The sequence below is a fragment of the Embiotoca jacksoni genome, unplaced genomic scaffold (genome assembly GCF_022577435.1).
Source record: "Embiotoca jacksoni isolate LCO1_2020_lvr unplaced genomic scaffold, fEmbJac1.0.p SCAF_109, whole genome shotgun sequence".
Classification (NCBI taxonomy): Eukaryota; Metazoa; Chordata; class Actinopteri; family Embiotocidae; genus Embiotoca; species Embiotoca jacksoni.
Window position 1 is genome coordinate 135,001 of NW_027185240.1, and position 27,500 is coordinate 162,500.

The window sequence follows — 27,500 nt, forward strand, 5'->3', positions numbered from 1 at the left end:
TCATCAGAAATATTTGATTTTGTTGCAGATTTTCTCAAAAATTGTGACGTAACTTCTGGAGATTTATATTAGTTTTTTTGCAGTAAAGTTGGGGAAATTTGAAAATATTGTATTTCAAGGAAAATAAATTATGATATTTTTTTAACCACCTCCAATAAAGAGGAACATGTGCTGACTTCCTGTGATAATAATCTGCTGAAATATTAGACTTTAGAATCTGTTTTTCTTTCTGTTTTGGGGCTCAAAGTGATAAAAAGAGTGTAAAGTGACGAATCTTTCCAGAACAGACCGTCTGTGACTTTAATATAGAAACAAAGAACACATCTGCCTTCAAAATAAGAGCTTTAGACTGGAATATAGAAACAAAGAACACATCTGCCTTCAAAATAAGAGCTTTACATGCTTCAAATCACATTGATTCAACACTAAAACAAAGTTCAGTCTCTTCCAGCTGGAAGTGGAGAAAATTGATTGAACATGTTCCTCCTTCCATCAGAAGAACAAATTACCCACAAACCCCGGCACTTCCTGTTGTTTGTTTTGATGGTGAGAGGAGAGGGAGCAAGTTTTATTTTGAAAGGAGACTTTATGATGTCATACATCGTGTGGTCAGACGCTCACGTTCATCCACTCTTTGTGCGTTTATCATTTCTGCATTAAGTGAAAGATTGTGTTAGCTGATGGTTCCCAGCAGACAGGATGTTAAAGAATAAACGTCCGATCACAGCTGATTCTCCGGATCAAACCAAAGAGCTGCTGATTATCTGAGCCAGCGCGTCACGTGGGAAGCTTCATCTCTCACTTCCTGGAGGATCCGGCGCCACCAGGAAGCTCCGCGTGTTGAAATGTACCACGGAGCAGACAAGGAGCTAACAGCTTGTTTGGAAACAGTCTGATGTCTCAAACACACTCTGTTATCCTCAGAAGGTCATTAGGCTAAGTAATGCATTAATTACCAATTAATAGATCTGCACTAATATTAATGCACTAATATGAATTCATAATTTAAAGCATGGAGGCGCCGGCGTGGCTGCAGGGAAAATTGGTTTTCACTTATTAATATGCAAAATAATGCAGGAAGGTTCAGTAACATCTAATCAGACCCTCTGCTGCACACACACACACACACACACACACACACACACACACCACAGAGACAGACACACACACACACACACACACACACACACACACACCACAGAGACAGACACACACACACACACACACACACAAACACAAACACACACACACACCACAGAGACAGACACACACACACACACACACACACACACACAAACACACACACACACACACACAAACACACACACACCACAGAGAGAGAGAGACACACACACACCACAGAGACACACACACACACACACACACACACACACACACACACACACACACACACAACCACAGAGAGAGAGAGAGAGACACACACACACACCACAGAGAGACACACACACACACACACACCACAGAGAGAGAGACACACACACGCACGCGCGCGACGATGACGAGGAGCACGGACAGGAAACGAAGATGAAGATGGTGACATCACAGTCGGGTGGAATCAAAGAGGAGACGACAGGAACAGGAGTCATGAAGAGTCTTTAAAATTAGGGGAAACGTCGTCTGATAAGAAAACGTTGATCAAAGATAACGTTGATTGAGGAACGGTTGTATTTCATTAATGTTGAAAGAGTTATTAATAATTATGGAGTTCACTGTTAATCATTAAACTGGAGAACTTCTCATCTTCATCACGAGTGTTTGATCGCCAGACGTCAGTCCATGTACTGATATGTTTTTTCATTTTGACTTCCTTGTTATTATTATGGTCTGTAAATGCTGCCTGGACGAGGACTCAGGAGGTCCGCCGGGCTGCAGCCTCCTTCCTCAACTGGTTTTCTTTCCCTCTAACAAGCTGCGGTTCTGAATGATTAATGGAGGAAGAAGTCATCATAACGGAGTCTACGGGAGTTTATCTGAATGTTACTGATGTTAAAGTACCGACAGGAATGAAAGACGTATTTCTACTGAGCTCAGTTCACCTCAGGACACCTGCTGGAGCTTCAGGAGCTGATCTGTCTCGCACTAATTTGACACGCTCACACTTAAAGGACTGGTGTTTGTGACATCATCCAGAGGGGCGGGGCTTCATGTCAGAGTGAAGGTGTCGGTGTGAGGAGGGCCGGCTCCTCTCTGTTATCTACCTTGGAGATGCGGGAGATGATGTCGGGGTATTTGCTGGTGTTGTCCTCCTGGTTGCGGCTGAATATTCGAACTTCGCCGTTTTCCAGGATGTGAATCTGTGAGGAAAATAAAAACAACACAAACATGACAAATACAAACAAAATAAGATGATTTAAAAAAGGTGTTGCAGCTTCTGCAAATGTTGATTTTGCAGCTGAGCGCAGGAGATGTTCAGCGCAGAGAGAGAAGGGAGAAACCAAAGCTAACAGCTATTGTTATTGACAGCTCACCACAGGATAAATAATGTGTGGAGGTGGAATTCATTAGCAGCTCACGGAGCCGACGTGAGGCTCCGCACCTTCTCCGTCTTTTAAAACATCGGCTGTCAGACTGTGATCAGTCGTGAGTTCTGCTGCGAGAAAGAAAAAAGCCGGCGACCGGCTGGATTCCAGCCAATTAGCACTCGGCTCCTTTCATGGTGTTTGATTACAGCCAGACATTGTGGATGTAAACAGGGTTGGGAGTGAACGTGGAGCTGGAAGCGTCGGTGAAGGTTTCCCTCCTCAGTGTGAAGGCTAACGATGCAGCCAGCCATCTAATGATCACTTTATCCATCAATTAATTAGATGTTAAAGTAAAAACAACATTTTTTCTCAGTCTGCACAAACACAGAGATATTTGTGTGGTGGAACAGATCCTGATTAAATCAGCCCGATGTCCCCACAGGCACCACGTTTCCTGTTGTACACCTGTACTGTCTCTGTTTACCTGTGTTTCTGCACAACCACAGCTGCTGGTCGTCAGACTGTGAGCTCAGCTGAATAACACATCACACATTCACTGTTATATTCATGGAAAACAAAGCAACACAGGAGGAGCTGAAACTACAAAAGATTTCATGTTTTTCATTAAAAAAAAAAACATCCTTAAATTCTCTCTGCTGGTATTAATGAAGCCCCCGAACACTTCTCACATTTACAGGTCGCTCAGATGCTACAGCAGAGGTGGAGCTCCACCCACAGGGAGACACACAGAGATCAGAGGACAGAAACACAGCAGAGGTGGAGCTCCGCCCACAGGGAGACACACAGAGATCAGAGGACAGAAACACAGCAGAGGTGGAGCTCCGCCCACAGGGAGACACACAGAGATCAGAGGACAGAAACACAGCAGAGGTGGAGCTCCGCCCACAGGGAGACACACAGAGATCAGAGGACAGAAACACAGCAGAGGTGGAGCTCCGCCCACAGGGAGACACACAGAGATCAGAAACACAGGAGAGGAGGAGCTCCGCCCACAGGGAGACACACAGAGATCAGAGGACAGAAACACAGGAGAGGAGGAGCTCCGCCCACAGGGAGACACACAGAGATCAGAGGACAGAAACACAGCAGACACTCACACTGAGCTGGAAACAAAACGGCTGCTCAGAAAATAACATACTATGTTTTTAACAACAGAGGAGGCAGCTCTATGAAGAGCATACAGAAAAAAAGCATGCTGTTGAATTTAATCTGTTGAGTATCAGTTTGTTATTGTTGATGTAAAATAGAAGCGGATTCGGCTGGTTTGGGTGGAGCTCAGCTATGTGAATAAATATTACTAAACATGAGCTCTCGGACGCTTTCATTTAGTTAAAGTAGCTTCGTTCAGCACGAGCAGATTCATGAAGATGAAACCAGTTCCTGTCTCCACTTGCTCCTCCGGTCGGTTGACTCATTTTACTAAACTATAAAATCCAGCACACGTATGTTAACACTGGGAACGTTTGGTCCTTCTTAATGTGGCCTGTCGCTAAACGGGTGATTGACAGGACATCACGCTGCATTCTGCACTTCAGCTGTTGACATTTTATTTCTAATATTTCTAATATTTTCAGTTATCATTGTCTCAGAAACATTAACTCATAAAGCAGAATTAAATGCACAAAACAACAATGTGGACTCATCAGCTGCCACACACACTCACAGACACACACACAGACACACACACACACACACACACACACACACACACACACACACACACACACACACACACACACAGTTGGGTGTTTAAGTGAGGAGTGTGTCACGAGTCCCCCTACTGGCTGCTGACGGTACTGTCCACTGCAGTGAGGCCGGAGCAGCACGTCATCGCTCTGTTCTGCTTCTCAATTCAACTCAGTTCAAAGGAACTTTATTGGCATGACTGTCCAAAATTAAGAATACAGCTGCAGGGCTTTACATTACAATCTCTGCCTCTTTATGTCCCTCTGCACATTTACTCATCCCCACCGCCGTCTCCTGTTGTGTCTTCGTGCTCGACTCCCTCTGATGTGCCCCCCCCCCCCCCCACACACACACACACCTCCCAATTTCCTCCCCTCCTCCCTCCCTCCGGCCCACAGAGGCAGAAGTAGCTCACTCTGCCCAGAGGCCCAGGGTACAAGTAGCACGACTGTTTATCTTAAAAGAATAGGAGCGCACACACACACACACACACACACACGCACACACACACGCACACACACGCACACACACACACACACACACACACACACACAGTCAACACGCTGTGAGAGTCGCACAACAGCAACACCTTGTACTCAAAGAACACAGCCGAGAGGTTCAGCAGCCATATGGCAGGAAAACCAAACCGCTGCACTCTGTCACTCTCCACACACACACAAACACACACAAACACACACACACACACACACACACACCTGCGCACGCTCCCCGTCGTATTTGTACTCGCAGGTGAACGCCGCCTCGTCAAACCTCTTCATCACCTCGCCGACGCCCTTGGTGGGATGAGCCAACATGGGTCTCAGCGGCACACCTGGAGGAAGAGGAAGAGGAAGGGGATGAAGAGGATGAAGAGAACTGGAGGGTAAAAAAACAGCAGGACACCAAAAGAATACAGACGTACATTTTTCATGAAATGATAAACAGTGAAGGAAGTAATTGTGAGTTTTCTTCATCTTCCAGAGCAGCGTGGCCGGGACCACAGGACAAGAGACTCCGCCCCCTCTGAGAGCAGCTCTGTTTACCTGCTGGACTTCTCCGTCGGAACGGCGCTAAACGTCAGTATTAATTCGGCCGCTCCTTATCGGCTCGACAGCAGGATAATTGGAGCTAATCCTTAGTTTACTGATATCTTTTATCTCTGTGATAAATGACTCAACCAAAATAACTGACTCACCTCCCCTGAGCCAATCAATAAACACACACCAGTCGCTGTTTAACTTTTCCCCGCCTCCTGATTGGCTGCTCACCTGGAGTCAGCTTGCAGTGATTGGGTAGCTGGTCGATGCCCTCCTTCAGCAGAACCGGGATGAGGATGTCGTAGTTGGGCATCTCGCTGGACGGAGAGAGAGGAGGGAAGCGAGGAGGGAAGACGAGGGGGGAGACGAGGAGAGAGATGGGGGAGACGAGGGGGGGAGACGAGGAGGGGAGACGAGGAGGAAGATGTGGAGGGAGACGAGGAGGGAGACGAGGAGGGAAACGAGGAGGGAGACAAGGAGGGAGACGAGGAGGGAGACGTGGCGGGAGACGAGGAGGGGAGACGAGGAGGGGAGACGAGGAGGGGAGACGAGGAGGGGAGACGAGGAAGGAGATGAGGAGGGGAGACGTGGAGGGAAGCGAGGAGGAAAGACGAGGAAGGGAGACGTGGAGGAAGATGTGGAGGGAGACGAGGAAGGAGACGAGGAGGGAGACGAGGAGGGAAACGAGGAGGGAGACAAGGAGGGAGACGTGGTGGGAGACGAGGAGGGAGACGAGGAGGGGAGACGAGGAAGGAGACGAGGAAGGAGATGAGGAGGGGAGACGTGGAGGGAGACGAGGAGGGAGACGAGGAAAGAGACGAGGAGGGGAGACGCGGAGGGAGACGAGGAAAGAGACGAGGAGGGGAGACGTGGAGGGAGACGAGGAGGGAGACGAGGAAAGAGACAAGGAGGGAGACGAGGAGGGAAACGAGGAGGGAGACGAGGAAGGGAGACGTAGAAGGAGACGAGGAGGGAGACGAGGAAGGAGACGAGGAAGGGAGACGTGGAAGGAGACGAGGAAGGGAGATGTGGAAGGGAGACGTGGAGGGGAGATTAATCAATATTTATCAAAAAGAAGGAGACAGGACAAAGGAGACAAGATGAGAGACGGGACTTAAAGGGGTGAGGCGTTGCCGTGGTGATGAGGATGGTGTGTTTGGACTCCACCTACCAGTAGGTCTGTTTGAGGATGAGACTCTTCTCTTCGATCCAGGCCCGTCTGCTCTCAGCACTCATCCCCTTCCCCGCGTCCATCACAGCTGGAGGGACGGACACACGTTTCAACAGATGTTTGAACTTCTTTATTAAGGAGGTGGGTGGGGGTGGAGGTGGAGGTGGGAGCAGCTCGAGGTGAAGATGAAACGATGTCACCTGGTTCTTCACACATGAAGTGAATCTGATGTAGTGATTTCCGTGGTGTATTAATACAACATGTTAATAGTTGTGCAGCTGCTTCACTGTCACCTCTTCTTACATCATCACACCGCCAACAAACTCATTAACTCCACCCGTAAAAGGATGGAAACTTTTAACCTACATGTATTTATGTGAAGGTAATATGATGACGCGGCGTCTTCACCGTGATGGTTCAACGGTTTCAGTACCACAAACAACACAAAACCTTTTCAACTCCAATCTTATAAAATCCATCAAAGAACAAGAAAATGACGTATTCCAGAACCAATCTGTGGTTCTCATTCAGTTTCGAGGGGATGCTACAATTTACCGACGTCCCCTAAACGCCTCGCAGAGAGAAGTTACTGCAGCGCTGCTCAGACAGGTTTGTGGGCAAAAATGAAGACTGAACAGAGTGAAAGTCATTGTGAAGTCAGATGAACTTCTCCAAGTGAAGCGGAGTGTTTTCTGTGTGGGGGGCGGGGCTTCTGAGCAGAGGAGTGTGCAGGGGCGGGGCCTCTGAGCAGAGGAGTGTGCAGGGGCGGGGCTTCTGAGCAGAGGAGTGTGCAGGGGCGGGGCCTCTGAGCAGAGGAGTGTGCAGGGGGCGGGGCTTCTGAGCAGAGGAGTGTGCAGGGGGCGGGGCTTCTGAGCAGAGGAGTGTGCAGGGGGCGGGGCTTCTGAGCAGAGGAGTGTGCAGGGGCGGGGCCTCTGAGCAGAGGAGTGTGCAGGGGGCGGGGCTTCTGAGCAGAGGAGTGTGCAGGGGGCGGGGCCTCAGAGCAGAGGAGCATACATGTGCTAAACTGAGATGCTGCAGATCAGTTTGGTACCCGCTGCTCTCCAAACACCGAAAACAACACAACTGTCCGATATTCTCATCTTTTCATGCTGTATTTCAGTTAAGTGACATTTTTGGATAAAGTTTAGGAAGAGAAAAACACCCCCCCCCCCCCTCCTCCTCTTCCTCCTCCTCCTCCTCCTCCGATGGAGAGGACTGTCAGTATTTTGGCTGAAGCTTATTTCTAAGTGTGAGCAGCAGCTGCTTCATACTCTATTCACATGTACAGTTCACCTTCTGTTTAACGCTCAGTGTTGATATTCAGACTGAAGCAGGACTTCAGACTCACAGTAAACAAACGCTGCTGTTGTTGTTGTTGTTGTTGCCATGTAAACAGGACGTCATCGTGGACAGAGAGCACTTTAAGAAGGGATGAACAAATGAGCGGCATCATGTACATACGAACATGTGACTGCAGCTGTGAGATGTACGGGAGAACATGTGGGCGTGTCCTCTAAAGTTACCTTGTCCAGGTGGGGTGAGACAGACGGCCTGGCTCAGCGCAGACAGGACGCTCTGCTCAGCGAGGCCGATCCTCAGCTTCCCGGCCAGAGACCTGTCCGTCAACACAAGCCGTCAGCGTGCACGTCCGTCTGCAGCTGCACTCTTACACACAGTTCAGTGTGTGTGTGTGTGTGTGTGTGTGTGTGTGTGTGTGTGTGTGTGTGTGTGTGTGTGTGTTATTCTACCTGACGATGTAGCGGGCCTCTGAAAAGCGGCATGCCACAAAGAGGCCTTTGATGATGTCGATTTTCTTATTCATGGCCTGAGGCAGGCGGGAAGGAAATTGAGATTCACAGAAGAAGAGCGAGAAGAGACAGAAAGCAGAAAGACGGAGGTCACCGAGCGAGAACAAACCTCCATGTTCAACCAGACAAACCCCACAACACACGGCCGAGCCACGGCGGGAGGAGAGAGGAACTAATTACACAAGAGATTCACGCCGGGGAACATTTTACTGAGACGCTGAGGAATTAACCCTTTGAAGGACAAACACAGACTCAGCTGTTCTTCTTCACTTACAGTAACATCTCCTCCCCTCCTCTCCCCCCTCCTCCTCTCCTTCCCTTCTCCCCCCCCTCTCCCTCTCTCTCCCTCTCCCCCCTCCTCCTCCCTCCTCTCAACAGAGTGAGAACAACACTCTCTCACTCACTGAGTTTCCGCTCATGTTGGCGATTTCCTTTAACTTCCTGAACACGCCCCCTGCGGTCAGACTGGCTGGCTGAAACATCATGCGCTGGTTGCTACGGGAACTCTCAGCCACGAGGCCCAGATCTCCTCTCTCCTGCGCCTCCGCTTTGACTTTGTCCAGCTGTCGCCCTGGAAACGAGAGCGAGACGGTAAATGGCGGCTGGCTGAAGAGCGGAGGACATTAGAAGTTCCGGTGTTTTCACCACGTGTGAGAACGTTACCGGTTGCTTGAGCAACGGCTTTCATCAGCACCGTCTCTCCAACGCCGAGCTCCATCCCCAGGTAGGCGGGGCCAAGCTGGTTCAAACACAGGTACACACAGCACAGCAGGTCGTCTGGGAAACGCACACACGCGAAGGCATTTATTAATCTGAACACACACACCCAGATAAACACACACACACACACACACACACACACACACACACACACACACAGATAAACACACACACACACACACACACAAACACACACACACACACACACACACACACACACACACACACACACACACACACAGATAAACACCCACACCCAGATAAACACACACACACACACACACACACACACACACAGATAAACACACACACACACACAGATAAACACACACACACACACACACACACACACACACACACACACAGATGAACACACACACACACACACAGATAAACACACCCACACAGATAAACACAAACACACACACACACACACACAGATAAACACACACACACGAGTGTTTCATGTGCGCGCTGGCTTCATCATCGTCTCCTTGATAGCTGGCAGCCAGCCGCCATCAGCGTGCATTATGGGAGATAAACAGCGTTTACCTGGAGACAGCAGCAGCACGGAGCGCAGCAGGTTGGACAGAGTCTCGATGTTTCTCAGCCTGTGAACGACAACCAACACCAGTTAAAGTGAAGCTGAGGACGTCCTGCGGAGGCGGGAAATCACATTAGTGGTTAAACGGGAGAGACGGGAGACGAGGAGGCAGACGGACAGCTCACTTATGAAACACGATGCATCACAGCAGCTCGTTACCGGGACATTTGTCATCCAATATCCTTTAAAGATGAAAAGAGTGGCTGTAAGGATGCTTTCAATCTGTTTGGAGGAGAGTTGGGTTTCACAGATCTCGTTAAAGTGGAGGATCTGGATTCATCAAGCTCTTCCTTCAATAAAACCGTTTCCTGTTGCTGCCAGAGGATAAATAAAGGAAACAAAAAAAGGAATAAAGGATGAAAATAAAGGAAATCCTTTATTCCTTCATGTTAGATAAATAACATAAATACAATATTTTTCAGCTGGACAGCAGCAGAGGGGGCAGAGCTATAAAAAAATCAAATCAAAGTTACACCACAGTTCAGCTGAATGCTGCGACTTCTTAAAATAAAAGAAAGAGAAGACTGAATGCAGAAGATGCATGAGGACTGCAGACGGAGGCAACGTGAGAGGAAGTGATGTCATACTGATATGAGAACAGAGTAATAAATATTGGGTTTGTTTCTATGACAGATGTGAAATTCAGCAATTAAAACCATGAAGAAAAAAAATCACGTGCTGTTGAATTGAAGTTGTTGTTGTAGCAAATGTGTGTTGAGATAAAAACAGAAACTGACTCAGCTGGTTTGGGTGGAGCTCAGCTATGTGAATAACTGTCACTGAACATGTTCAGGAGGAACACTCTTCTCTATGTGGACATGAGTGTTAACGTCGTTCAGCTCTTACCTGCCGGAGTCCTCTTCGATCTTCTGAAAGGTGCGAGCCACCGCCAGGTACGGCACCCTGGGGGGTGGGGGGGGGCATGTCGTTAAGCAGGCAAAGCATTTGGACTCGACACTTTTTTACATTCACAGCGTTATGTTGACTCAGCTGTTCAGAGCCGACCGGCAATTAGTGCGACAGCAGACGCAGCTTTGATTCGAGGTTATCAAGCTGCACGACGGCGGCAGCGAGGACGACAAAGGTCAGACCCGCCGTGGCGGCAGAGAAAGAGAATTTATTACGCTCCATATGGAGGCAGAACAACCGGAGCCCAGGGACTCAAACACATCTCACACATTCTGAGCAGCTCACACCGGAAATAAACCACCCAGCTAACGTAGGCCTGTTCAATGTGTACAGCAGGAGAGGCAGGATGGCGGTTCAGGGGCCGACGTGCTGCTGCAGGTCATCAGCTGTGAGCATGATTTAAAAAAACAACTGTCGTTCACTTCGAAAAAAGAAAGCATCACGATGCTGTCGGTCTGCTGGAGGAAACCCGGCTCAGCGGGCAGATTAGTTTTGTCTTCGGCTGACAGGCTGAAGTGGCAACGAGAGCAGAGAAACAGACGGGCTGACGTTCGGCTGCACTTCCTGTCCACACTGAACGCAGAACTCTGCAATTACCCATCTAGGCATAATCCAGAGTGATCAATCACAGGGCCTCACACAGGTCCACAGCACGGACTCTGATATTTACTGCAGGATCTCCTCGACGGGATGGGAACAACTTCCTGTCAGTAAAACGAGGAGGAACGACCACAGCTGGTTTCTACGTGCTGCTTCAGAGTTCCTACTGAAGTCACTCCTTCAGATTGGAGGTGCAGTGATGGAGAAGATGACCTGCTGAGGCCTCTGATACCTTCATACATGTTAAACTGATTTAATTTGGCCGCTGAGTCGATGGATTTATGAGCATCTTACAGACAGTAAATAATAAAGAGATTCCTCGTCATCCTTCATTGAGATACTGTGTCGGGTGGGGTGGGGGATGGGAGGTGAGGGGGTGGGGGGTGGGGCAGGACTTACCTCTGGCCCCGCCTCCAGCAGGCGTGTTCCTCTGGGTGGTAGTTGGGTCGGGACGGGTCGTAGTCTGTCGGTCCGGACGTCGACTCGCTGAGAGAACAAAGGTGACAGCTGTTAGAACCTCTGACACACACAGGAAGTCCTGCTGCACACCGTTGTCATGACGACGAGATAATGGATGATGTGCTCGGGAAGGAGTTTAAAAGTAGAGAGAAATTTTACATTTTTTTGCATGAATCAATGAATGTCAGGAGCATGATGTTATTATCACAGGAAGTGATGACATATTACTTTTTATCAGGGAGTTGTTAGGAAAAAAATATTTTCCTTGACGTGCAGTTTTTGCAAATTCCTGCAATTTTACTGCAAAAAAAAAAAAAGAAATCACTTAAAACTTCACAAATTACATCAGTTTTCAAAAAACTCCACCTGGAAATCTAATATTGATGATCACAACAATCCAAAAGCCGTCTGAGAGTCCTCATGACATCACTGAGAGTCCTCATGACATCACTGAGAGTCCTCATGACATCACTGAGAGTCCTCATGACATCACTGAGAGTCCTCATGACATCACTGAGAGTCCTCATGACATCACTCCTTCACCTCCTTCACCACCCAGCGATAAAAAATAAATAGTTAGCAGGATGAATAATGCATTTCCTGCTTTCCCAGAGCTAAAAATAGTTTGTGGCTGGAGTCGTTAACGTGACCTGAAAATGGCGGAGCAGTGATGCAGTGATGCAGTGATGCGCCGCTGCAGCTGGTTTATTTAGGGGAAATGAAGGCGCTGCATTACGTAAGCAGGACGGAGACCACGAGAAGGAAGGAAGGAAGAACCAGATAGAAAACCTCCCTAAAAAATGACAGCAGTCCTTCTTCGTCTCCACAGTGTCGCTCAGAAACTCCCCCAAAGGGGTCAGAGGTCAAGGTAAGTTGAGTATGCAGCCAATCAGGCCCGAACTACCTAGAACTTCCTGTTGAGCTCCATCTTACCGTTTGGAGTCTTTACTCTCCTCCTCCTCGGAGCTCCTCCTCTCGGCAGTCGTCTTCCTCCCTCCCCCCTCCTCCTTCTCCTTCTCTTCCTTCTTCTCCTCCTTCTTCTCCTCCTCCTTCTCCTCCTCCTTCTTCATGGCAGCTTTTCTGGGAGCTGTTGGATGAAGTAAATAAAGGATGGGGGGGGACTTTGCTGTCTTCACTCGCTGATAAAAAGCAAAGCACATTCACAGACTTTTTTTTTTTAGTTATGTAAATTCTGCTCACCAAAGAAAGTGCTGATGGGAGTTTTCCTGGCCGGCTGCTTATCTTTCTGCTCCTTCGCTTCCTTCTGCTCCTTCGGGTTCTCTCCTTTGTCTCGCGTGTCCTTTTCAACCACCACTTTCTTCTTCTTCTTCTCCTTCTTCTTCTTCTTCTTCTTCTCCTTCTCCTCCTCCTCCTCTCCTTTCTTCCTCTTCTCCACCTCCTCTACTGGGCTGTCGGTCACTGCCTGCTCAGCCGTCTCCTCCTTCACCTCCTCCTCCATGGGCTCCTCGTTGTTTCCTGCAGAGACACAGGAGATGAATGGCAGCATGTTAATGGTGAATATTTACACACGTTTACGTAAATTTTTTTTTTTATTTTTATTGATGTGGATGAAACAAACAGAAATATTTCCATCAGCGTTTTTACACCTCGTTTGAGGTTTGACTCTCTAAACGACTTTACTTCTTCTGTGGTTGTAATGAGCGGAGAATTAGCGCCACCAACTGTTCATCTGAAGCAGTTCACTTCTGATATTAAACTACACTTCGATGAGCTTCTACTGACATTATGGATTTATTTAGAATATGAAACTATAAATGTGTTTTCTTCATGAGATGAATATTAAACTACAGTATGATCAGACTTAAATTATACTTCTGGAATAAAATGAACAGAAAAAGACAATTAAACATTAGATGCAGCTAGAGGTTATTAATTAATGATCATTTTTCTTCACTCATTGATTTCCTGTGAGGTGACAGCTTGAATCTCCTTCAGTCAGACAAACACTTCAAATCTCTGCAGTTCATACTTCATCAGAGCGCTCACATCTGAGAGGCAGTTTTTATTCACAATTAAAAAACATCTGATGATGAATTCTCATAACTGCTGCCAATTAATTCTCTTCTGATCGACTGATCAATCAGTGGAGATCAATCAGTGCATCCAACAGTGAGTGAGCGGCTGCAGGAGGCTGACAGACAGCTGACAGGACGTTGGAACTGGAAACTAATATTGTTGTTCTTATTTTATTTTGAAATGATCAAAGCCCAGTATGCTGTTGTGGAGGCCCTTCCAAAATAAGACTTGATTAATTATTAACCATAACATGTGATTCATGAGGATTTCTATCTGCTGTGTTTGTGTACTCCCGGGGGTGAGATGGGGGGGGGGGGGGGGGGGGGGTACCTGCACTGCCGGCGCTGGTCTCCACACGGGGGCGCTTGCTTTGCTGCCCCTCCTCAGCCTCCTCCCTCCTGCTGTCGTCCAGCTTCCTCTTGGGGAACATCTTCCTCGCTGCAGGAGTCAGGAAGCACAAACAGTTTAAAAAGAAGAAGTGAAGCCTCCCAGCTGAAGCCATGAAATGATGAAACAGATGAAAACAGCTTTTTACTGCACATGTAGGCCAACAACAGAAAGAGCAGCTCGGATACACTCGGCTAATGAAAACATTAATTCCATGCTGGAAGATATTCTGCAGCGCGCCAGCTTACGGTGTCATTTCCTCTAATTTTATGCAGCAGTTGATGCTGGAGGGCAGTTTGGGTTTGAGCTGCACGCTCGTCGGTGCCGGTTCTTGTTACGACTCCAGCTCAGGTACTTTATTCTTCCAGATATGATAATGAAAGCATTAACCCGGGACATTAAGAATGCAATTTCTGGTCAAATTAGCGCGTTGCTTTAATGCGATGTTTTCTCCAGCGCTGCTGCTTATTGTGGTGATGCAGGAGAAACACTGCAGTCATCAAACAAGGAGAGGAGAGAAAAAAGAGAAGAAGAGGAGAGGAAGAGGAGAGAAAGAGGAGAGGAAAAAGAGAGAAAGAGGAGAGGAAGAGGAGAGAAAGAGGAGAGGAAAAAGAGAGAAAGAGGAGAGGAAGAAGAGAGAAAGAAGAGAGGAAGAGGAGAGGAAGAAGAGAGAAAAAGGAGAAGAAGAGGAGAGGAAGAAGAGAGAAAGAAGAGAGGAAGAGGAGAGGAAGAAGAGAGGAAGAGGAGAGGAAGAAGAGAGAAAAAGGAGAAGAAGAGGAGAGGAAGAAGAGAGAAAGAAGAGAGGAAGAGGAGAGGAAGAGGAGAGAAAGAAGAGAGAAAGAGGAGAGGAAGAGGAGAGAAAGAAGATAGAAAGAAGAGAGCAAGAAGAGAGAAAGAAGAGAGAAAGAGGAGAGGAAGAGGAGAGGAAGAAGAGAGGAAGAGGAGAGGAAGAAGAGAGAAAGAGGAGAGGAAGAGGAGAGGAAGAAGAGAGGAAGAAGATAGAAAGAAGAGAGCAAGAAGAGAGAAAGAAGAGAGGAAAAAGAGAGAAAGAGGAGAGGAAGAGGAGAGGAAGAAGATAGAAAGTAGAGAGCAAGAAGAGAGAAAGAAGAGAGAAAGAGGAGAGGAAGAGGAGAGGAAGAAGAGAGGAAGAGGAGAGGAAGAAGAGAGAAAGAGGAGAGGAAGAGGAGAGGAAGAAGACAGAAAGAACAGAGAAAAAGGAGAGGAAGAGGAGAGAAAGAAGAGAGAAAGAAGAGAGGAAGAGGAGAGGAAGAAGAGAGGAAGAGGAGAGGAAGAAGAGAGAAAGAGGAGAGGAAGAAGAGAGAAAAAGGAGAGAAAGAAGAGAGAAAGAAGAGAGGAAGAGGAGAGGAAGAAGAGAGAAAAAGGAGAGAAAGAAGAGAGGAAGAGGAGAGGAAGAAGAGAGAAAAAGGAGAAGAAGAGGAGAGGAAGAAGAGAGAAAGAAGAGAGGAAGAGGAGAGGAAGAGGAGAGGAAGAGGAGAGGAAAAAGAGAGGAAAAAGAGAGGAAGAGGAGAGGAAGAGGAGAGAAAGAGGAGAGGAAAAAGAGAGAAAGAGGAGAGGAAGAAGAGACAAAGAAGAGAGGAAGAGGAGAGGAAGAAGAGAGAAAAAGGAGAGAAAGAAGAGAGAAAGAAGAGAGGAAGAGGAGAGGAAGAAGAGAGAAAAAGGAGAAGAAGAGGAGAGGAAGAAGAGAGGAAGAGGAGAGGAAGAGGAGAGGAAGAAGAGAGGAAGAAGAGAGAAAGAGGAGAGAAAGAAGAGAGGAAAAAGAGAGAAAGAGGAGAGGAAGAGGAGAGAAAGAAGATAGAAAGAAGAGAGCAAGAAGAGAGAAAGAAGAGAGAAAGAGGAGAGGAAGAAGAGAGAAAGAGGAGAGGAAGAGGAGAGGAAGAAGAGAGGAAGAGGAGAGGAAGAAGACAGAAAGAACAGAGAAAAAGGAGAGGAAGAGGAGAGAAAGAAGAGAGAAAGAAGAGAGGAAGAGGAGAGGAAGAAGAGAGGAAGAGGAGAGGAAGAAGAGAGAAAGAGGAGAGGAAGAGGAGAGGAAGAGGAGAGGAAGAGGAGAGGAAGAAGAGAGAAAGAAGAGAGGAAGAAGAGAGGAAGAAGAGAGGAAAAGGAGAGGAAGAAGAGAGGAAGAAGAGAGGAAGAGGAGAGAAAGAGGAGAGAAAGAAGAGAGAAAGAGGAGAGGAAGAGGAGAGGAAGAAGAGAAAGAAGAGAGGAAGAAGAGAGGAAGAGGAGAGGAAGAAGACAGAAAGAACAGAGAAAAAGGAGAGGAAGAGGAGAGAAAGAAGAGAGAAAGAAGAGAGGAAGAAGAGAGGAAGAGGAGAGGAAGAAGAGAGGAAGAGGAGAGGAAGAGGAGAGGAAGAGGAGAGGAAGAAGACAGAAAGAACAGAGAAAAAGGAGAGGAAGAGGAGAGAAAGAAGAGAGAAAGAAGAGAGGAAGAGGAGAGGAAGAAGAGAGAAAGAGGAGAGGAAGAAGAGAGAAAGATGAGAGGAAGAGGAGAGGAAGAAGAGAAAGAAGAGAGGAAGAAAAGAGGAAGAGGAGAGAAAAAGGAGAGGAAGAAGAGAGGAAGAAGAGAGAAAGAAGAGAGGAAGAGGAGAGGAAAAAGAGAGAAAGAGGAGAGGAAGAAGAGAGGAAGAGGAGAGAAAGATGAGAGAAAGAAGAGAGGAAGAAGAGAGGAAGAGGAGAGAAAGAGGAGAGAAAGAAGAGAGGAAAAAGAGAGGAAAAAGAGAGAAAGAGGAGAGGAAAAAGAGAGAAAGAAGAGAGGAAGAAGAGAGGAAAAGGAGAGGAAGAAGAGAGGAAGAAGAGAGGAAGAAGAGAGGAAGAGGAGAGAAAGAAGAGAGGAAGAAGAGAGGAAGAAGAGAGGAAGAGGAGAGAAAGAAGAGAGGAAAAAGAGAGAAAGAGGAGAGGAAGAGGAGAGAAAGAAGAGAGGAAAAAGAGAGAAAGAGGAGAGGAAGAAGAGAGAAAGAAGAGAGGAAGAGGAGAGGAAGAAGAGAGAAAGAAGAGAGGAAGAGTAGAGAAGAGAGGAGAGGAAGAGAAGAAAGAGGAGAGAAAGAGGAAGAGGAGAGGAAGAGGAGAGGAAGAGGAGAGAAGAGAAGAGAGGTCTGTTTGTGAAATAAAGAGCATTTGGAGCCATTAAGCGCCTCCTGCTAACAGCAGCTGATGAGTCATCAAGTAAAAAGAGCTGGAAGCAGGAAAACCATCAGAACTCTGCTGGAGTCAAAATACGACGAGATGAAGAGCAGCGATGAGGACGACGTCTCCGTGACGACAACGTGCGGTCGCACCGCTCAGCGTTAATAAACCACGAGGAGACACCGACCTGTCTTACGCTTGACGATCCCGGAGGGGGAGATGGAGCTGGGAGTGCCAGGGGAAGACGAGGAGGCCGGGGTCGTCGGGGTGACGGGCGTCGCCGGGGTGACGGGCGTCGCTGGGGTGACGGGCGTCGGGGTGGCTGGTGGAGGAGACAGTGGGGTGGGGACGGCCTTAAACACAACATCCCTCTGAAAAACACAGACGTCATGGTTATCACAACAAGCTGTGCTTATTAAATGATATCAACATCTGGATCATCACCACATCAAACACGCAGGAAGTGACAGACAAGAGGAACACGTCATGTGACCGCGTGTGTCACTCACCCTCCATGTGACGTGTTCTGCAGGTAATATGGAGCATTTTTACGGTTTTAATTTGATGGACAAACAAAACTAATTTGTTTACTGCAGGTCAAATGAGTCGTGTGATGATATGAAAGTGATTAATACTAAAACCTGAATGAGACACGTTCTCTACAACCAATAAACTAGTCCCAGTGACAGGAAACACCACCCCGACAAAATAAAAGCTCAAGATAAAAACCAGTCCAAGCAACTGCGTGCATGAATATAAAGCTGATCGATACTGAGCATTGATAAGTGTTCGTGACTCACTGTTCAGCTGCATGCAGTTCAGTTCATCCCTGTTTCCTCGTTATTTATCACAGAGAATATTAATATTCCTTCATATTGTCTTCATGTCTCAGACAGATGGATCTGCAGCACAAATGTTCTGCCGCCGTTAAAAATTACTTCTTTATTTTTTTTAAACAACATTGTTTTGTTTTAAATAACAGCTGTGTTTTTGTGACCTGAAGGCTCCGCCCACTCCGGCAGCTGGAGTGAATGTTTCATTTCCAAGTGAAAGAGTTCATGTTGAAAGATTCATTTCTTTGGACGATTTTTCTGCAGAAGAATCCAAACTGATGATGAGTTTTTTTTGTGGATTTGGATTAAAATATCTCATATTGCGACTTTCATAAAACATTCAGAGCATAAAGCACTTCAGCTGTTGTTCATCTCATCAAACCATCAGTCCAACGTCCCATTTACCTTCTCCGTTTTCCCAGAAGCCTCTCTGTCTCCAACGGGCTCCTTCACCGCCGGCGCCTCGTCATCGTCGCTGTCCAGGATCTGACGGCTGCGTTTGGAAACCTTCTTGACGGGAGAATCGGCCTCCGGGACGCCGTTCTGCACCTTCAGAGGGCTTTTCAGAGGTCTGAGGACGACGTCAGGGGCAAATAAATAAAGAGCAATAATCATATTTATACGTCCAGAAGCAGAAACATAAGGACCTGTGTGAATACTTAAAAAAAAGATAAAGCCAGTGACAAACGCAATAAAAAAATGAAAAGCTATAAAATCAAAGTGATAAAAAGGGCCGAGCTGATGAGAGTTGTTAAAAAGAGTTTAAGAGATTCCACAGACAATAAAGAGTTTATCATCAAACAGCTCGGAGACGAGACGTCGTCTCACACTGACGGACATCAGACAGGAAACGACACGCGTCCACCTGGATCAGTCAGTCTACACAGGAACCTGCTGCCTTTTATTAATCAATAAACTCTTTTATTCTTGATCACAAGTCAAACCTCTAACGAGCAGAATATTATTATATTCTCGTGAATTTACAGACTCACAGGTGTTTTAAATACAAAACGTTTCTCTGCTTAAACCTGCTGCCGTTATGATCACGCATGATTCCTGATCACCTCATGAACCGTCTCCAAAGAAACCTTCAAACAGTAACAAGTCTTATATTTAATTTTTGCCCCGAGTTTCCCTGTCTGGAAAACTGTTATTAATATTCCCTGTTTATTGATCCAAAATGTAATAAATGAGATGTTCCTTGTAATCATGTGGTTATTATGTAAGTTATTAATAACCAGTGGGCTCAGACAGGAAGACGTTGAGAGGAGCAGAGGAACTTCTTACTTTTTCACGGGTTCATCGATTCTTTTCTTCCGAACCTCGTTGTTCTGGTTCTTGGGCTGAAAGAAGGATCTGGAGGGAGAGAAAATCTCCAGTTAGAGGCCTGCTGGTGTGTGACGTCACTGGACAAACAAAGATCATTCATTCGAAGAGAAGAGTCGCTGCAGTCTGGAAACGACTGCGCATGTCCGTTTGGACCGTCCGGCAGCTCGAAAACCGTCTTTATTGATCCGGAACCGTTGTTCTGTACGGACTTTTTATCTGACCGGACACTGTTGTTCTGTACGGACTTTTTATCTGACCGGACACTTCCCGCTGCTGGCGCGAAAACAAGTCTCCGATCAATACACACGGCTTCATGCTAATTCATGCTAATGCTAGCTCCTGGTTGACTGACAGGTAACCCCCCCTCCCGGACGACCGTTACCCCCCTCCCCCCCCCCACACACCACCTTTAAACCCCCAAACACGGAGCGGAGTTAAAGTGGAGACATGAAGCTCCGCGGGAGGAACAGAGAGTTTCTTACGCGATGCTGCGCTGCATGTCGTCTTCAAACTCCTGGAGCTGACACGGAAACTAAAGTCTGAGCACAGTTCCGGTCCAACACCGGAACACAAACTCCCGCGCTGCAGAGCGGAAAAACAACTGCGGCGCCAAAACGACGCTTCGCCCAGAGATCGTCAACATAAACAAGAGCCACGACCGAACGGAAATAGAACCCGTTTCCGGTCTGCAAACATGGACATGCGCGCATGCGCGTTCGTGGACAAGTTTGACCTGACGTCGTGAAAAACCAAATAAAAGTGAAATAGTTGAAAATGTTGACACGGTATTCCTGTTTTAAACGTCTTACAGATGTACAAACTGAATACAAATGTTTAAATTTAATATTATTAAGAAACAAAATCATCAAAGAGGCAAAAAACAACATCTAACACATAAATCAGAAAACTGGATATGTATTCTACTTTCACTTATTTTACTATAGAACATAAAACCGCCTGAAAACATTGTGTGACGTAACTGATCATATCTAGATTGAATTGGCTCCAGAATGATGGCGCCCCCCAAAAAGTCCTCAGAGTGACACCTCCTGTCTTTGTTTCGCCTCTCGACTCCCGGGAAACGGCTGCTGTGAAGTGGGTGTGTGCGGGATGTGAACGGCGCTGCTGCCCCCTGCTGTGTCGGGGTGGTATCTGCAGACACGCCGGTCCTGATGCTGCAGAGACGACGATGATAATGATGATGATGATGATGATGATGATGATGATGATGATGAAGACCGTGTCTGTTTGAATGCATCATTCATTGCAGCTCTTCTTCGAGAGGAAGATGAACGTCACATGCGACACATACAGCTGAACAATGGAAGCCGAGCTGCTTTATTGACTCAAACACAAAGTGCCACGTTGTTTATTGTTTACAAGTGCGCTTCCCCTCCTGAAGAGGAAGAGGAAGAGCAGGTTTATGAATATTTCTGTCCAATACACACGGCGGTCCGACCCGGTGAACACAGTGTATTAAACAGTGATGCTGAACAACTGAAACACACTGCGAGTGTTTGGGAGGTCTGAGGAGGAAGAAGCAGTCCGTCTGCTCCTCTTCATCAGCCGGCCGCTACGCGCTCAGGCCGACTCCCTCGGACGCGGCGGGGCCGAGATGAAGGGGAAGGGGCCGTGCAGGGCCCGGGGCATCGGCAGTGGTTTGGGGAGGCAGCAGGGGAGCAAGAAGGGGTGAGGAAGAGGATGGAGCGCTGTGAGGAAGAGGAGAGAGACGCATCAGTCACAGAATACAGAGACGAGTCTGCTGAAGGAGCTCCGATTTATCAATAATACGAAAACTAGCTCACAGAAACGATCTCGGAGCACCGAGTAGTTCTTCAGCTGACACACTCCATTAATGTTTCATATTTTTATTATCAATAGTGAAGAAATCAAGAGTGAAAAAAGGTCTGGAGTCTTTTCATCTTGAAAATGAATATAAAAAATATGTAGAGCATCTTAAAAGCTTCAAAATAAAAACTGGTAAATGGAAATTTATTTAAGATATATTTAAGATATTTGTGTTAAATTAAACTGTAAAACTACTACTAATAATAATGTTTGCAGCCGTTAGACTGTGAATAAACCTGAAGTATCACCATGTTAAGCTGCACATGTTTCATCCAACCTGAAAAAAATAAAAGTGTCTTCAAGGTCGAGATCAGACTCCATGTTTGTTTCCCATCAGCCCTCCTGTTTCACCTTGAAAACATCAGATCACAGAAACACTTCTGCGTGAACTAAAAGAAGCTTCAGGAGTCCAGAAATGAACAGAACTGAGTGAGAGAGGAGGATTATGGGATGTCAGGGGGAGTGAGATGAAATGGAGGAGTGATGTTCCAACTTTATTTTAACATTAACAATCAGTGCTTCAAACAGAAGGTTTGAAAGATCAGATTAGAAATATTTTATTTGTCTTATTTTCAATAAATCCTATTAAAGTGACAGAAAACTGATCGTCAGTGTTCCTCTGAGAAAAAGAAACGTTATATAGAATATAAAAATCAGTTTTTTTAGGAGTCACCGCCAGACTGAGTGTGAACGGTGTCGGGGGGAATCCCTGCTCTTACCTCGCTCCATCACCGAGCCGCCACACACAGGAAGGCTGCCCTCAGTGGGGAGCAGGGAGGGGGGCAGGGGGGCGTTCTGGACCAGCTGCAGGGTGGAGGATGAGATGGAGGAGGAGGTGGAAACACGGGGCTTTAGATGGAGCACACATGACGTTGCGTGAACACAACATGAGGAACAAGATCGGAGCTGAAGAAGAAGACTTCCATCAGCAGCAGGAAGTTCCTCGTGTTCTCTTCACGTCTTCAAGACTCAGTGAGAATATGATATGAAGAGTTTAATTCCAGAGCTGATCGGATCATTAACGTCTGCAGCTTCCTGCCGGACGTGATGGAACTTCAGACTCTGCTCTTCACTGGTTTTATATTAGATTATAAGATTTGTTTTCATGTTAATTGATAAAGTGGAGACGATTGTTTCTGAGAGTCGATTCATTTGTTTAAATGTGAAATATTTTCTGAAATTAAACTCTTCTTAAAGGACGTCACGTGTTTCAGGAAACTGGTCAGATTACACTGATTCTATCTTTTTATCTTTGATATAAAAAATAAGTAATCAGAGAGCCAGTTTCCGTCACGCTGACGTGCCCTGAGGTGGAGATGATGACCTGATGGCCGGCTGCTCCGGGGTAGCCCGGGTAGTTCACCAGGATGAGTTTGCTGAAGTTGAACTTGTAGGTGAAGCGTTTCCCTTTGGTCTTGTGCAGGATGCGTTTGTTGTAGTAATATCTGGAAGGGAGACGGTTTCTGTCAGAGTGTCGGCATGCTGCTGCAGCTACTGCTGCTGCTGCTGCATGTGATGCTGCATGTGATGCTGCTGCTGCTGCATGTGATGCTGCTGCAGCTACTGCTGCTGCTGCTGCATGTGATGCTGCTGCTGCTGCATGTGATGCTGCTGCTGCTGCATGTGATGCTGCATGTGATGATGCTGCTGCTGCTGCATGTGATGCTGCTGCTGCAGCTGCTGCATGTGATGCTGCTGCAGCTGCTGCATGTGATGCTGCTGCTGCTGCTGCATGTGATGCTGCAGTTGCTGCTGCATGTGATGCTGCAGCTGCTGCTGCATGTGATGCTGCATGTGATGCTGCTGCTGCTGCTGCATGTGATGCTGCTGCTGCTGCATGTGATGCTGCTGCTGCTGCTGCATGTGATGCTGCTGCTGCTGCATGTGATGATGCTGCTGCTGCATGTGATGATGCTGCTGCTGCTGCATGTGATGCTTCTGTGGGCACTTTAACATTTTACAATTTCATCTGACAACAAACACTGATGAGGAGCTGGTTTTATTTTCAGTAAGAGCCCGTGACGAGAATCACCGAGGAGGAGGAGGAGATGGATGATGGATGATGGATGATGGATGATGGATGATGGATGGATGATGGATGGATGATGGATGATGGATGGATGATGGATGATGGATGGATGATGGATGGATGATGGATGATGGATGATGGATGGATGATGGATGGATGATGGATGATGGATGATGGATGATGGATGATGGATGGATGATGGATGGATGATGGATGGATGATGGATGATGGATGGATGATGGATGATGGATGGATGATGGATGGATGATGGATGATGAATGGATGATGGATGGATGATGGATGGATGATGGATGGATGATGGATGATGGATGATGGATGGATGATGGATGATGGATGATGGATGATGGATGATGGATGATGGATGGATGATGGATGATGGATGGATGATGGATGGATGATGGATGATGGATGATGAATGGATGATGGATGGATGATGGATGGATGATGGATGATGGATGATGGATGATGGATGATGGATGATGGATGATGGATGGATGATGGATGGATGATGGATGATGGATGATGGATGATGGATGATGGATGATGAATGGATGATGGATGATGGATGATGGATGGATGATGGATGATGGATGGATGATGGATGATGGATGATGGATGGATGATGGATGATGGATGATGGATGGATGATGGATGGATGATGGATGGATGATGGATGATGGATGATGGATGATGGATGATGGATGGATGATGGATGGATGATGGATGGATGATGGATGATGGATGGATGATGGATGATGGATGGATGGATGATGGATGATGGATGATGAATGGATGATGGATGATGATGGATGGATGATGGATGGATGATGGATGATGGATGGATGATGGATGATGATGGATGATGGATGATGGATGATGGATGATGGATGGATGATGGATGATGGATGGATGATGGGATGGATGATGGATGATGGATGATGGATGATGGATGATGGATGGATGATGGATGATGATGGATGATGGATGATGGATGATGGATGATGATGTGATGGATGGATGATGGATGATGGATGATGGATGATGGACTGGATGATGGATGATGGATGATGGATGATGGCATGATGATGGATGATGGATGCTGGATGATGGATGAAGATGATGGATGATGGTATGGATGATGGATGATGGATGATGCATGGATGATGGATGATGGATCGATGGCATCGATGGATGATGGCATGAGATGGATCGATGGATGCATGGCATGCATGGATGATGGATAGATGCGATGCAGTGCTGAATGCCTGGCATGATGGATGCATGATGGATGATGGATGCTGGATGCATGGCATGATGAAGGCATGATGGCTGGATGATGGATGGATGATGGATGATGGCATGATGGCATGGCATGATCATGCTGGCATGCTGATGATGCGATGCATGGCATGATGGATGATGGCATCGATGATGGATGATCGATGGCATGATGCATGGCATGATGGATGCATGTCTGATGGATGGCTGATGGCATGATGCATGGATTCTGATGCATGGATGATGCATGGATCGATGGATGGATGCAGGCATGATGATGATGGCATGATGATGGCATGATGGCATGGATGATGGCATGATGATGGATGATAGCATGGCATGATGGCATCGATGGCATGCATGATGATGGATGATGGATGATGGCATGATGATGGATGCATGGATGATGGATGATCGATGATGGATGCTGGATGATGGATGATGATGATGGATGATGGATGCATGGCATGATGATGCATGCATGATGGATGATGGATGATGGATGGATGATGGCATGATCGATGCATGCATGGCATGATGATGGATGAGATGATGATGATGATGGCATGATGATGATGGATGCATGGCATGATGATGGCATGAAGGCATGATGAAGGATGGCATGATGGCATGGCATGATGGATGATCGGATCGGATGCATGTGATGATGATGCATCGATGGCATGATGGATGATGCATGGATGCCTGGATGATGGCTGATGATGGATGATGGCATGGATGCTGGATGATGGCATGATGATGGATGATGGCAGCGATTCAGGATGATGGAATGATGAAGGATGGATGAAGGATGATGAATGATGGATGATGGATGGATGATGGATGATGGATGGATGATGGATGATGAATGATGGATGGATGATGGATGATGAATGATGGATGGATGATGGATGATGGATGGATGATGGATGGATGATGGATGATGGATGGAGCTGACAGGTGAGTGTCTTTCTCACCTGAGCGCCCGGCTCAGCTTGTCGTAGTTCATGTGTGGTTTGCCCTTCCTCTCCCCCCACAGCCTCGCCAGTCTCTCGGGGTCCCTGATGATGAACTCGCCCCACTCCCCCCCCCAGCCGATGGCTCCGCCCTCGCCGCGGCCCAGCAGCTCCAGCAGGAAGTGCCACAGCTGGACCTGCCTGGACCCGGGTGACCAGGCTGGTTTGTAGGCCCAATCAGGAAACAGCACTGCTGGGGGGGGGCAGAGTGTTACACTGAACCATGAGTTTGTTTACATTTTAGTTACACACACACACACACACACACACACACACACACACACACACCCGTCTTACTTGGGCTCCAGTAAGGTGCTGAGACGTGTCCGACTGAGGAGCTGCAGCTGCACTGCATCTGACACAAAACACACAAGCACATGTGAAACTGTTGAGCATCTTCTTCACTGTCATCATCATCATCATCATCATCTTCATCATCTTCATCCTCATCACTGAGACGCAAGAAAACCGCAGGAAGAAGCTGCTTGAGATGAATCTGAATTCTTCTGCATGATGAGGTGCTAAATCCTCTTCACACAGACCGAAGCGTCACATGACCACGATGTTAATAACATCTTTTTATATCTGTATCTGTGTTTGTTCTCTGAGTGACAGTTAGGTTAGGTTAGGTTAGGTTAGGTTAGGTTAGGTTGGGTTAGGTTAGGTTGGGTTAGGTTAGGTTAGGTTAGGTTAGGTTAGGTTGGGTTAGGTTAGGTTAGGTTAGGTTAGGTTAGGTTGGGTTAGGTTAGGTTAGGTTAGGTTAGGTTAGGTATTTACTTTATTAATCCCCAAGGGGACATTTTTTTCACTACAACAGCATACAGAAGCAATAAGATAATAATAGAACAATAGAAAAGCAATAAAATAGCAGTAAAATTATAAAATATAAATATAAAATATAAAATGCACAGTATATACAGTATATACAGTGTATATAGTACAGTATATATCTATATATATTATATACAAACAACCAAAAAACACAGTCAACAGTATTATTTTGCCACCTTTGAAATGTGACATCATCACTTAAAGTGTGACATCATCACTTAAAGTGTGACATCATCGCTCCCTTGCAGACAGACGGAGTGAGTTCACGACTTTCCTCCAATAAACACACACTCAGACACGGTGACCTTACCCGGCAGTCACCTGCCATCTTCCCTGAAAACTCATCTTCTTCAAGAAGCACTTCAACACCCCCCCCCGCCGCCGCCCACACACACACACACACACACACACACACACACACACACACACGCACACACACACACACACACACACGCACACACACACACACACACACACACACACACACACACACACACACACACACACACACACACACACACACACACATATCTTCTCCTCCACACGCTGTAATATCTTCTTATCTCCCAGCAAACACGCTGTAATATCTTCTTATCTCCCAGCAACAACATACAGAAAAGAAAAGCTCTCATTTTATTTCCTCTCAGGGATCCCTGAGGGTCACAGGACGTCAGGACCTCGCTGCCGGGCCGGATCAGAACCAAACACGCGGTCACAGGATGTCAGGACCTCGCTGCCGGGCCGGATCAGAACCAAACACACGGTCACAGGATGTCAGGACCTCGCTGCCGGACCGGATCAGAACCAAACACACGGTCACAGGATGTCAGGACCTCGCTGCCGGACCGGATCAGAACCAAACACACGGTCACAGGATGTCAGGACCTCGCTGCCGGACCGGATCAGAACCAAACACGCGGTCACAGGATGTCAGGACCTCGCTGCCGGACCGGATCAGAACCAAACACACGGTCACAGAGTCTCGACATCAGCAGCAAAATTACAAACTAATGACAACAGAAACACATCAGAGTCTCAGATTTACACCGAGCAGAAACCATGAAAGAACCTCGTCTGTCCCGTACGGTCGCCTTGGTAACACAAAGCAGCTTCAGTAAAGGCTCCTGACTGGCTTTAATAATAATAATAATAATAATAATAATAATAATAATAATAATAATAATAATAAATCAGTGTTACCGTGATCGGAGCTGCAGCGTCGTCTGATGATCAGTTCATCTGAGGACTGAAGGAC

At 46.9% G+C, this 27,500-nt stretch overlaps 2 protein-coding genes across 2 annotated transcripts in view; both read right to left on the reverse strand.

Annotated features, from left to right (window-relative positions):
* Positions 1–19,813, reverse strand: part of lig1 (ligase I, DNA, ATP-dependent) — a 30,372-nt gene extending 10,559 nt beyond the window's left edge. Inside the window, exons 1-18 of the mRNA XM_069177940.1 lie at positions 19,705–19,813; positions 19,181–19,249; positions 18,299–18,464; positions 17,248–17,431; positions 13,866–13,973; positions 12,699–12,974; positions 12,432–12,585; positions 11,439–11,525; positions 10,377–10,433; positions 9,479–9,537; positions 8,870–8,983; positions 8,611–8,777; positions 8,147–8,223; positions 7,922–8,013; positions 6,399–6,486; positions 5,459–5,544; positions 4,907–5,022; positions 2,220–2,315 (exon numbers count right to left, since the gene is read on the reverse strand). Of these exons, the coding sequence (XP_069034041.1) occupies positions 2,220–2,315; positions 4,907–5,022; positions 5,459–5,544; positions 6,399–6,486; positions 7,922–8,013; positions 8,147–8,223; positions 8,611–8,777; positions 8,870–8,983; positions 9,479–9,537; positions 10,377–10,433; positions 11,439–11,525; positions 12,432–12,585; positions 12,699–12,974; positions 13,866–13,973; positions 17,248–17,431; positions 18,299–18,464; positions 19,181–19,249; positions 19,705–19,721 (2,013 nt within the window). The 5' untranslated portion in view covers positions 19,722–19,813. The remainder of the gene's footprint in view (positions 1–2,219; positions 2,316–4,906; positions 5,023–5,458; positions 5,545–6,398; positions 6,487–7,921; positions 8,014–8,146; positions 8,224–8,610; positions 8,778–8,869; positions 8,984–9,478; positions 9,538–10,376; positions 10,434–11,438; positions 11,526–12,431; positions 12,586–12,698; positions 12,975–13,865; positions 13,974–17,247; positions 17,432–18,298; positions 18,465–19,180; positions 19,250–19,704) is intronic.
* Positions 19,814–20,529: 716 nt separating this feature from the next.
* LOC138215550 (ETS domain-containing transcription factor ERF-like) overlaps positions 20,530–27,500 on the reverse strand; it is a 6,988-nt gene continuing 17 nt past the window's right edge. The window contains exons 1-5 of the mRNA XM_069177789.1: positions 27,446–27,500; positions 25,712–25,769; positions 25,376–25,607; positions 22,395–22,515; positions 20,530–20,931 (exon numbers count right to left, since the gene is read on the reverse strand). The exon at positions 27,446–27,500 is cut by the window's right edge and continues 17 nt beyond it. Of these exons, the coding sequence (XP_069033890.1) occupies positions 20,785–20,931; positions 22,395–22,515; positions 25,376–25,607; positions 25,712–25,769 (558 nt within the window). The 5' untranslated portion in view covers positions 27,446–27,500 and the 3' untranslated portion in view covers positions 20,530–20,784. The remainder of the gene's footprint in view (positions 20,932–22,394; positions 22,516–25,375; positions 25,608–25,711; positions 25,770–27,445) is intronic.